The sequence below is a fragment of the Humulus lupulus genome, chromosome 4, assembly GCF_963169125.1.
Source record: "Humulus lupulus chromosome 4, drHumLupu1.1, whole genome shotgun sequence".
NCBI classification, from domain to species: domain Eukaryota; kingdom Viridiplantae; phylum Streptophyta; class Magnoliopsida; order Rosales; family Cannabaceae; genus Humulus; species Humulus lupulus.
In genome coordinates this window covers 244,100,870-244,113,502 of record NC_084796.1, presented here as the reverse complement: position 1 = coordinate 244,113,502, position 12,633 = coordinate 244,100,870, and the positions used below count along the sequence as shown (strand labels likewise).

At 36.3% G+C, this 12,633-nt stretch overlaps 1 protein-coding gene across 4 annotated transcripts; it reads left to right on the top strand.

Annotated features, from left to right (window-relative positions):
* Positions 1–52: 52 nt before the first annotated feature.
* Positions 53–6,924, top strand: LOC133831488 (putative disease resistance protein RGA3). 4 transcript variants are annotated; one of them, XM_062261793.1, is made up of 6 exons: positions 53–527; positions 622–3,906; positions 3,980–4,048; positions 5,075–5,227; positions 5,939–6,060; positions 6,418–6,924. In XM_062261793.1, exons 1-4 carry the CDS (start codon positions 222–224, stop codon positions 5,096–5,098), a joined length of 3,684 nt encoding a protein of 1,227 aa, XP_062117777.1. In that variant the 5' UTR covers positions 53–221; the 3' UTR covers positions 5,099–5,227; positions 5,939–6,060; positions 6,418–6,924. The 4 variants fall into 4 exon arrangements, with proteins under 4 accessions (XP_062117777.1, XP_062117776.1, XP_062117779.1 ...); XM_062261792.1 differs by having other exon boundaries at positions 6,275–6,924; XM_062261795.1 differs by lacking the exon at positions 5,939–6,060.
* Positions 6,925–12,633: the final 5,709 nt, after the last annotated feature.

The window sequence follows — 12,633 nt, the reverse complement described above, 5'->3', positions numbered from 1 at the left end:
TTATTCCATTGTTTCGGCTTATAATTATAGTAATATTTAATATAAATTAAAGGATCATCTATAAAGACTATTTTCCACCGAGGGTCAAAGTTTGACCTTTGACCACCATATGGATATTACAAATCTGCCACGGCCTAGGGCTCGGGTCGTGACACTCTCTCTAGTGTAACTTCTTCACTACTAGCTCAAACTTCAATCGGATTGCAACCAAGTTTCCAAGCATGGCTGACTTGATCCTCTCTCCAATTGTTGACAAAATCATTGGGCGTTTGGGATCTGATGCTGTGAAAAAGATCTCTCTGGTTTGGGGTGTCAACGATGAGCTCCAACAGCTCAATGAAACCATTTCAACTATCAAAGCAGTGCTTCTCGATGCCGAGAAGAAGCAGTCCCACAACAACCAAGTCAACAACTGGCTCCACAGGCTGGGCAATGCAGTTCTTGAAGCCGACGACTTGATGGACGAGGTCAATACTGAAGCTCTACGACGCAAACTCAGGATGTCTCGAAACCCAATGGCCAACCAGGTATTTTCATTGAATCTCATAGGACTTTTTCTTATTTAATTTTAAATTATAAATATTTATTCAAATATATATATATATATATGCCACTCTACAGGTATGCACTTTCTTTTCCGGATCCAACCAACTTGCTTTTCGGTTCAAGATGAGTCGTAGAATCGAAGGCATCAAGAAAAAACTGGCTGACATTTCCAAGGATAGAAACTTCCTTTTGGACGAAGGACATGGAGAGACTCCGAGTGTTAGGAGAGTGAGAGATACTCACGCCTATGTACGTAAGGAAGATGTTATTGGGAGAGATGGGGATAGATCTGTTATCATAGATAAGCTTTTGTTGGAGAGTTGTGAGGAGAGTGTCTTGGTGCTAGCCATTGTAGGCATAGGTGGGTTAGGAAAAACCACTCTTGCTCAAAGTATTTTTAATGATGAGCAAGTTCAAAAGCATTTTGAGTTAAAGATCTGGGTGTGTGTCTCTGATAATTTTGACTTGAAATTAATTGTGAAAAAGATCATTGAGTCTGCGAAAGGTGAGAATACTGTGGGAGACATAGGAATGGAGCCGCTACGGAAGAAACTTGGCGAAGTACTTGGTGGCGGGCGGTATTTTCTTGTACTAGATGATGTGTGGGAGGAAAATCGTAATAAGTTGTTGGAGTTGAAAACTTTAATCACAAGTGGTGAAAATGTAGGGAGTAGAGTTGTAGTAACTACTCAGTGTGAAAAGTGTGCTAAATTTATAGCTAGCAAAGAACAACCATATCCATTGGGAATTCTTGATGAAGAACAATCTTGGTCTCTGTTTAGAAAAGTGGCTTTTGAGGATGGATCACAAGAGCTCGAAAACAACACTAGTATCGTGAAGATTGGAAAGGAGATTGTGGAAAGGTGCAAAGGAATCCTCCTAGCTATAAAAACAATAGGAAATCTATTGTATGGTAAAAGTAAGGAATCAGAGTGGTCTTCCTTTAATAAGGAATTTTCAAAAATACCAGAACAACAAGACGATGATATCTTACCCACCCTTAGATTGAGCTATGATCATCTTGCCTCCCATTTGAAACTTTGTTTTGCCTATTGTAGTTTATTTCCTAAAGACTACAATATTAAGGTAAAAACTTTAGTTAACCTTTGGATGGCGCAAGGATTTCTTAAGCTATTAGATCCAAGTCAAGATCAATGTTTGGAGGATGTGGGTTATGAATGGTTTATGAATTTGTTGGAAGGATCATTCTTTCAAGATGTTGAAGTAGATGAATGTGGCATTATAGAAAGATGCAAAATGCATGATCTGATGCATGATCTTGCAGTTCAAGTAGCAGGAGCAGAATGTGCTACTTTTGCAAATATCAAGGAAACTACTCATCACGTGTCCTTTACAAGTCATACTTACTCCAAAAGTGAAATATCAGCTTCGTTGGCTCATGCCAAAAGGATTCGAACAATTCTTCACTTTTCTGCTTCGAAGGACCAGACATTTTGCGATGCAATTATATCAAACTGTAAGTCCATACGTTGTTTGGATTTGAATGATTCATGGATGGAGTTAGTAGCAAATTCTATTGGGAAGTTGAAACACTTGAGATATTTAGATCTCTCAATGAATTTTGGACTCAAGTTACTTCCCAGTTCAATTACTAATTTGCTGAATTTGCAAACACTGAAACTCAATGCATGCTCACAACTCCAAGAACTACCTAGAGATATTGAGAAACTCATCAATCTTAGGCATCTTGAACTTTCTTTTTGTTGTAAATTAAATTCTTTGCCAAGTGGACTAGGTCAGTTGACGCAATTGAGATTCTTGAATCTTTCTGGGAATGGTGGTCTATTGTTACTACCGGATTCAACTAATTGTTTGTCGAATTTGCAAACCCTGAAACTCACTCGTTGCTCAAAGCTCCAAGAATTGCCTAGAGATATTGAGAAACTCATCAATCTTAGGCACCTGGAAATTTCTAATTGTGATAAATTGGAGTATGTGCCATGTGGATTGGGCCAGCTAATTAATCTTCAGACATTATCGAGGTACGTGCTGATGAAGAGAGAGGAATCTATCCGAAGGCATGGTGGTGAGTTAAAAGAATTGATGAGACTGAACAACTTGAGAGGGGAATTGGAAGTTATAAATTTGAGCCATGAGAAAGATGTGGCAGCAAAGTATGGGAGTGCAAAATTAAAGGATAAAAAATATCTTCGATCTCTGATATTGGAGTGGGATTCTCATGTTGAAATTGATGATACAGAAATCATTGCTGGTTATGAAATGTCAATGGAAGGCCTTCACCCACACGAAAATCTTCTAGTACTAAGGTTAAAACATTATGGGGGTGTCAAGCTCTCCACCTGGCTCTCATCACTTACAAACTTGGTCAACTTAACTTTGGAGGGTTGCAAGAAATGTGAGTATCTAGTTCCATTGAATCAATTCCACTGTCTCAAGGTTTTGAGCCTTTGGAGGTTGGAGTCCTTAGAGTACATATCCAACAATAGTTGCAAGGAAGACTTATTTGGGTCAACAAAATCATTACTTCCATCTCTACACAAACTTGAGTTGAGAGGTTTGCGTAATCTAAAGGGATGGTGGAGAGAGATTGTAATTAGTGGTGAAGAAGAAGACAAACACATCTCCTTGCCTTATCTCCCTTCTCTTTCTGATTTATTTATACAAGATTGTCCTAAGTTGACTTGCATGCCACTTTACCCGCATTTGGAATATCTGAGATTGTGGAACAGCAGCTTGAAGCCATTGGAAGAGACATCAAGAATGAAGATGAGCAGTAGCGCTGCATCTTCTTTCTCTCCTCTCACCAAATTGAAAACACTATTTCTAACTAACATTCAGGGTCTAGAATGTCTTCCAGACTGGTTCAAGAGCCTTACTTCTCTCAATAAATTGGATATTTTTTATTGCCCTGAATTGAAGGATCTGTGTCCAGGTATCCTACATCTCTCGCCACTTCAAAACCTGCGGATTGGAAATTGCGAGGGGTTAATGAAACAACCAAATAATGAATTTCACCAGCCTAATTATCACTCGCTGTCATCAGGAAAGTTGCCAAATACAGTGACTGTTCTTCCTAAGGGTATCCAACATCTTACAAGTCTGCAACATCTTAAAGTTTATTACTCTCAAAGTCTGACAACAATTCCGGAGTGGATCCACAACCTCAAATCACTTAAGACACTTGGGTTAATATTCTGCCCCAATCTGACATCATTCCCTGAAGGAATTCGAAGCCTCACCACTTTGAACAAGCTCACTATACAAGGCTGTCCCATGTTATTGAAGAGATGCAAAAGGGAAGTAGGTGAAGATTGGGATAAGATTTCTCATATACAACACTTGCTCTTAGATCCAGATCCCAACAAAGAAGAAAATGAGGTAGAAACGTGTATGTCAATTATTTGTAATTTTATAAAATAAAACAGAGTGCTCAGTTTATTTGACACTGCAGAATGCATCGGAAGAGGAAACAGAATCGGGCGAGACAAAGGGATGCAACCTCTTCTTGAACAAGTTTAGGGTAATTATTCTGCAAATCCCTTCTCCCTGTATACAATTTCATTTTGATATGATTCAAATTACAAATCTCAAAATAAAATAAGAGCCATTTGAAAGGAAAAAAACAGAGTAAAATTGATGGACTAAGAAAATATGTTTTTCTTTTCTGTTTAATTCAAAATTTTGAGCTTATTATTGGATTGTTAAGAACTTCTTACTTTAGTTATTATTTTTTTTGGTTCTTGAAAGACTGAAGCATATTAGAATCCCATTTTGTGGCGATAACATGTTGGTAATATAGAGGATTGGCTATGGGTTCAAATTACATTAATGTTTCACTTGGGACTGACCGGTCATTGCTGCTACTCCTGATTATAAAATCCAAGCATGGAGTGAAGCAAGTTATCATTGTGAATGTACAGTGTCTAGAAATTTGTCCATTAACTGATTTTACTGAACAAATGAGGATAAGAATATAAGCTGACCTTCCTATTGAATGAAAAATTTCGAGTCCTGCCATGATGAGTTTGTTTTGAATTTTAATAGATATTTCTGAGCTCGGTTTTGGTTAAATATGGTGAAAAAGATGATTTATATAAGGTTAATGTTAAGTGGGTTTTGTGGTGTACAACTACTAATAACTTTGTCTGACTGAATTTTATATTTATTTTCTTTTGGGTTTTTGACTTTGATGGAATATTGACAACAACCTTAATTAGATGTGTTTGACAATGTTAATTATAGCTATTAAACTTTAAATTATATTGTTTTGTTAATTCTCTGATGTCATTGGAATATACTCTTCACATAACAACTTTATTATCCACTTGGCACAAAGTGAGCCATTGGCAATGTGGAGGTTTTTTTTTTCCATAATTGTAGAAGATTTATTTTGGGATCTTTATGTGTGCCATTTTGGGTTTTCTGTATTGAAAAGTATAATGTGTTAGTGAATAATAACGTTTAATTATTGAGATATTCTAGCAATCTATATTTAAAAAATAATGCTAATAATGAATTTACCTAAAACAAACTAACTCTGTTTCAGGCTACTTTTGGAGAAGATGCATGACCATGAGAGTTATAGAAGCAATGAGGATGATCCAATAAACAAAGATATGAAGCTATTAAGCTATTAAGTCTTGTCATAGCTCAAAAGTCTCACTCTCATGTACTGATTCAAATCTGACTTATTTTTGAGGTAAAACTAGCTTTTTTCTCATTCTCCTTTTCAAGATTTGTCAAAGATACGAAGCTTGAAGGATTAGAGTGCTGCACTTTCTGAAATTTTTGTATAAATGACTTTACGCTTTACAAATGTTGCATTGATAGATGAATTTTTACAAAATGTATTAAAGTTTGTTCTTTGAGAATGAGATTGTTCTTTTTTCCGAATTGACAAAAGGATAGCAGCTGTGAGAATTACATTGCTACAAGGAAATACTTGTCATGTTCATTGTGAGGTTTATGTGAAGTTCAAATATTTTGTACACGACCAACTAGAGCAGAGATACTTTAACATGCATTGTATAAATGTTGTAATTCATATCAATTTACTTTCAGGAAACATTTACCATCTACATTATTCAAGTTACTTTTCTATTAGCAATGCCACAATTTATCATCATTAATTGCTTGAAGGAATATCCAAATAAGGGTCTAGAAACGTTTCCACTATTAGTTCTCTACTTTCACTTCTATAAATACTGTTGAAATGAGAGTTCCCCTAATTTGGTGATTTTAAGTAATGACTGTCTAGAAATCTTTAAAATACCTCATCCTGCTTTACACAATTAACCATTATCAACTTTCTAAATTTTAGTTTTGTAATTAAAACTCTATGGAGGACAAAGTGAACTTTATATACTTAAACACGTTGATCTTTATTTTTTTTTTATGTATACTTTTGTAGTTTAAGTTTGCAAACAGAGGCAATGCTGAACTGGTTCAAGTTCTATTGGTAGCAGAGAAATGTCTAAAAAAGTCTTGTCAGCACAATGAGCACTCATGGTTCACAATGTTCTAGTTTTTCAGGTCTGCAAGTCAATTGTCAATCCTTTATTAGTTCATAATTATATTGATAATCAAATTTGTGTCAACTATTTTACAGCTTTTATGTTTTCATGATGGTTCTTGATGATCTGAACTTCATATCTAAATGTTTGCAAGGAAATTGAGATATCTTGGTACCTCTTAGATTTGTTCTATTGGTTTGGTTTTTTTTATCTATTGGTAATCTGTATTGCAGGGATGGTTATGAATATTTTCACCAGAAGAGTATTGAGACAATCTGCTGAAAAAATTGAAAGAAATTTATACTTTCCTTTCCCATGATGCTTGTTTGGAGAATTTCGTAACTTTATTGATTCGTAGTTGCTCAAATAACATCAGGCAATATGTGTACCTGTGTACCCGAAGAACAATGATCAAAGTTCTAGTAGGTGGAATAAGGAATGGACTCAGTCATCAACCTCCATGCCTTCCAATATATGCTTTGCAGATTCTACAAGATGCAAGAGGTAGAGATTGCGGTTTCAACAGCTACTGTGCTCCACGAAGTGAGCAGAGGCCAAGTTGCCACTACCCAAATGGTTACATTTTCAGTGATCCAATTGATGAGATGACAGGATGCAAACAAAGCTTTGAAGCTCAAAGTTGCGATGAAGATTTGCCTCTGTCTGATTATGAGCATTTTGAAAGAGTGAGTGAGGACTGGTGCAGGAAGTCTTGCTGATGAAGCTGTCCTAATGTTTTTTGTATCACTTTTGCCTTGATACTTTTGTGGACTTGTCGTTATTTTCAGCTCATTTCTACTGCTGTAATATATTGACGTTTTGAGAGTGATATTTATACTCTCTTTTGGGAATGAAAGACCTAGCTGTCATATTTCATAATTAATATTTTGTCTGAAAATAGCTTTCCAATCTTGCAGGAGCTTCCTTCAATCCAATACTCAGACCAGATTTATGACTTGCCTAGGTGATTGTTATTGTGATGTTTTTATAATTTCATTTAAGGTCATCAAAATTGAATATTAACTAAATTATGATAGAACTTTCTCAGGTTAGAAACTTTCTATCTTTAATTAGAACACAGTGAAATGAATCCCTCAAAGAAAAGTTTTATTGATAATAGTGGCAATGGTTACATCGAGCTTTCGAGAGGCTCGTCTCTCCAATTACAATCTTTTGAGAGGGTTACTCTCTCCTTAGAGTCTAATCTCTTCTAACCCAAGCTGCCATCTTAAATGAATCCCCCAAATTTATTTATAGGTATTGGAAAGAATAAAAAGATGCCAGCTAGGATCTTTTATAGATAAGACAACTCAGCCTCCCCTAAAGGAAATTGTAACGTCCCAAAATTCTTAATAAGATTTAGTGCCTTGATTAGGAGCCTGGGAGGACAATATTGGAATATTATGTGAATTAATTGGATATTGATATGATTATCTGAATTACATGGGTTATATTATTATATAGTTGATTATGCATGTTTAGGTGTATTAAATGTGTGAAACAAGCCCGCTTTGATTTAAAGAGGAATATTTGTAATTTTTACCCGTTGATGGTCTAATTGTAATTATATGATATTATGTGATTGAAACCACATTATTATGTGGATATGTTTGAGATATTCGGCATGAGCCGATCCTTTTAAGCAAGATAGCAGTTTCGTCAAAACGAAAAAATTTATACTCGACTCGAGGTGAGCCAAGGGGTATTTTGGTAATTTGGTGAGTTATAGGGACTCACAAGAGTATGCGTCATATTTTGGGAGAATTAGTGATATTCCGGGTTTAGTGGAATTAATTGAGAATTTTAAGTGTAATGAGAGACGAGAGTAAATGATGGTTTTTCCCTCGAGGGGCGTTGAGAGGAGAGAGTTGCCTTTAGGGAATTTTGGTCTTTAGACCATTAGTTATATTTGATTTGGTTGAGTAGACTAACTCAGAAGCTACCTCACTCTCTCTCTATTGTTACACTTTGAAGGAAATTAAGAATTCTTGATCCAAAAGACTTGGAAGCAAGCTAGCTAGGGATTTGGAGTAGCTCTAAGCAGAGTTGGGAAGCTTGTGAGCTTGGTAATCATCAAGGGAAACATTTTCAGCTGAGGAAAACTCATGTTCTTGAGTTTAGTTTTTGAAGTTTTGATGAATTTTGATGTTCAAGTGAGTTTTAAGTTTGATTTTGATATGTTTGAGCTGTTGGGACCATTATTATGGTCGAAACAGGTGAAAAACATGTGTTTGAGATGGTTTTCGAAGGATTGGCGATTTTGAAAATTGCTGGTATTTTGAGTTCACCATGTCGTGTCGTGGCTCTGTTCTTAGGCACCGCGACCCTTGTGAACTCAGAGGGACAAGTAGGTGCCTCGAACTGCCTTGGCACCGCGACGCTAGGCGGGTTGCTACGCAGCGCGTGCCCTGTGGTTTTGGGCTCGAGAATCTCTGACTTCTTACGCTGCGACCCTTAGTGGGGGGCACTGCGACTCAAATAGGGGAAATGAGAAAAGTAGGTTTTGGGAGCTAGGAACCCAAACCTAAGGGCTCGGGAATGGTTCTACTACCCGGGTTAGTAGAATGCAAAGTCTCAGAGGCTAGGATTTGGTCCAGAAGCCTTTATTAGCTCGTTCTTGATAATTATTTATTGTTATGGTTGTGACTAGGGTGAACCGTTAGGCTCCGGAGGAAATTTCCGTACTTAGGGGTCGTCAAATACTATTTACTCAGGACCTTAGGTAAAATAACTGCACTCGGTCTGTGTTTAGGGCTTGTCCCGGTTATAGTACAGGATTATTACTATGCTAAGAATGTTTTATTAAACATGTTAATTGCGTTGTGTTTTCCTGTGTTAAATAATAGCTACTTATCTAGTTATCAAATTGTGAAGCTCGGTTTATAAGTCGAGGATTCATCTGTGTTATCTGATGAAAAGCTTGGCTTAATAGTCAAGGACATACCTGTTATAAAAAGACTCGACTTGTCAATCGAAGGATAAGAGACTCGACTTATCAGTCGAATGTTAAAGGACTCGACTTATCAATCGAAGGATAAAAGACTCAACTTATCAGCCGAAGGTTAAAAGACTCGACTTATCAGTCGAAGGATAAAATACTCGACTTATCAGTCGAAGGTTAAAAGACTCGATTTATCAGTCGAAGGTTAAAAGGACTCGACTAATCGACTTATCATTCAAAGGTTAAAAGACTCAACTTATAAGTCAAAGGTTAAAAGACTCGACTTATCAGCTGAAAGTTAAAAGACTCAGCTTATGAGTCGAGGGCAGCGACAGCGTGCTAGGCATCGACCTGTGTAGTTAAACTAACCAGGAAGCGAGATGTATGCTTGAACGACCCTAAGGCCATCTGAAATAATAAGCGCCTGACACACTTGATCATCTTTAAGGCTAGTTATGTGAGGAATTGGATAGTAGGCCCTGGCGTGACTTCATAGTCACTTATCTGGATGGATCGCATGCATGAGTAAGGTTATTACTTTTTTGAAGATAAAATATGATGACATAATGTTATGTGTTGTTGCATTGGACGCAACACAACCATTTATATCTAGTTGCTTTTGGGGATTGTGGATAGCGAAAATCATGACTCTTAGACATATTTCATGTCAAAGTTGAAAGAAGCACTTGGTGAAGTTGAGCACTTGGCTTTTCTATTTGATAAGCATGCAAGTATTACACACGCGTTAGAGAAAATTTTTCCAAGTGCGTATCATGGTGCTTGTTACCACCACATTAGTATGAATGTTGTTGCAAAATTCAAGATAGATCACTGTCATCAAGAGATGTATTTGGCGGCATATGCTCTTAGAAAGCCAGAGTTTTTCGATCATTTTGGGAAGATAAAGGCAAAAGACCCAGCTATAGCGTAGTATTTAGAAGGCATTGGTTTTGATAGATAGTCGCGAACTTACTTTTATGGAAAAAGGTAAAAACTGTAACGCACTGGTTACCCCCAAGACAGTTACGGTGAACTTTGAACTGTGAATTTAACTCGCTAACCGAGTTCTTTGGTTAAAAACGTGCTTCTAGGTGTTATTAATAGGTTAAGGTGGAAAAACCAATAAAAAAGAAATGATATATTTTATTTAAAAAATAAAACTGTTCATGGGCCCATAAAAACGTTTACAAGTTATTTACAATGCAAAATGGTCATTACTGTGTAAAATTTACAACCCGCCGATCTAAGCGGCAAAAATAGGGTAAACCCCCTAGTTCCCCTGAGAACTCCTTGGGCGTGGTGGTGAAGCGGCCGCATATGTACACATCACCACCTAAGCTCTCCACTCAAGGCTAGGTGACCTTTTCTTTCCCTTTACCTGCACCACATAGCACCCACGAGCCAAAGCCCAGCAAGGAAACTCAATACTGCACTAATATAATATCAAACGATGATCATAATAACCATCCAGGACTTTCAGTCCATAACAGAGAAGTGACAGTTGTAAAATTCACTAAGGTGGGGTCCGTTCCCATTACAGATAAGTGATCATTTCGCTAGCTTAAACGAGATAGGTATCTGATGAAATAATCACCAGCATAAACCTACCGAGTGACCATAGAGTCACTACTGTGGGTACCGCTCCCTTAGCCATGTGACAAAACAGTCACCTAGGCCTTTGGCCTTGGCTCTGAGTAACTAGTCATAGACTCGACAAGCGCTTATAATTTTCATCGAACTTAGGGTCGGTCCAGCATTAATGCTCCGTATGAGTCATTCAACGCTGATACTGATTAGATCTAATCTTTTATCGGCTCTGTGTTCATGACACTTATGTCGTTTCTGACTCTTAGGTCAGTAACACACGACCAGTGTTCAAACCGTTGTGAACTTGACTAGTAAGTCACAGCCTCACAGACGGTTTTGACACCATTGCCGATTCTGACTAGTAAGTCAGTGCCATTCACAAGTAAGCAAGATTTGCTAAGCATTTAATATGCAATCAATGTCCACATTTACACATCAACATGCCTTTATAATAACCACGCATGTCATACACATAGGGTGCAGTTTTCTTACCTCTGATTCGAGCAAGAATTAGTAAAAGAACGACCATTGAGAACGATCTTCCTTTTAGTTCCTTAGCGTGTAATATCCAACATTTTCATTATACATTTTTTTATTATAAATCAGAGTTTTAATACATAAAATGTACAAGTTTACAAATTTAAGAAATAGTAATGGAAAAATAGTGTTTAAAATATCATTTTATGTTTTTAATGAGATTAAAGAGAGAGAAACTTGAGTAGTCAAGTATTGGACCCGAATGTCATATAATTTTAATTGGGGATTTTTATAAAATTGAGAAAGTTTTGCTAAAGGGCTTATTTGAAAAGAATTTTAGTATTTTGGGTCCAAGTGTAATTTAAAAAATAAAAAATAAATAAATAAAATAAAATAAAAGGCTTCAGCCTTTCTTTTTACCCGAGCCCCCCTCTCTCTCTCTCCTTAGAAAATCTCTCTCTCTCTCTCTCTCTCCTCTGCGTGCTACTGTTGCCGACGACGCAGGAGTACTTTCCGGCCACCACTTTTAGCCACGCGCCAGACCGTTGGATTCAGAGGCCTCCGAACTATCGACCCACGCGGGAATCTAGAGCTCACTCGTCGATTAAACACCTCAACTGGTCGATTTAAGTTCGGCCACCCCGCGACTTCAAAGTTGCGATTTGGCCACCTCGGGCATCCGTTCGCCGATCCGTCACCACCATCGTGTTCCTCGTGTTGTGGGCTTCAAAACCTAATAACTTGTTCCTACATCTACCATAGTTGGGTGGTGGGCCCACCACGAGCCACCGCGATCCACCGTAGACCGACGGTCGAAACTTAGTGTTCGAGGTTTTGAAGTACGTTTTGAGTCTCATAAAATCATCGTTTGACTTGTTGTGGAACCCGATCACTTTGGTATAATTTCTTTGACTTATATATTGTGATTTAATTGTGATTGATTAGAGTAATTGTTATTATGTGTATTTATAGTATATAATTATATATTATTGATATATGGAATATTTTTCTGTAATTATACTGGCTGTCTGGGATTATATATATTTTTTATACAGGTTTTGATTTTGGAATTGTCCACTTTATAGCCGTTGTGCTGTTCAATTTTCTAGAAAATATTAGATATTAAATAAAGTATAAAAATACATATTTAATTGATTTTATATTAATATGGAAATTATTATGATTAAGTAATTTTAATTATTATTGTTATTATTTTGTTAAGTAAATCAAGAATACAGATTCATGTGTATATATATATATATGAAAAGTGTGATTTATAGTAAACCTATTATTTAACCATTATTATTGTATATTAATATTTTGTTAATATTTGAATATTAAAATAATATCAAATATTAGTTTCTTACAATTATTGATATATGTAAGACCAGTGAATTTTTGATAATAATGACAAAATTAATTAAAAGGGTATTTTCGAAATAAGTAGTTTCCTCTTTTGTAATATTTTGTGGTGAATTTTGAAAATGGGTAGTTTCTTATTTTGTTGAAATATGTCTTTCTATATTCAGATTTTTATTTATGTGTTAAATAAAATAAATATATATATTTTCCTATAAAAGAATATTT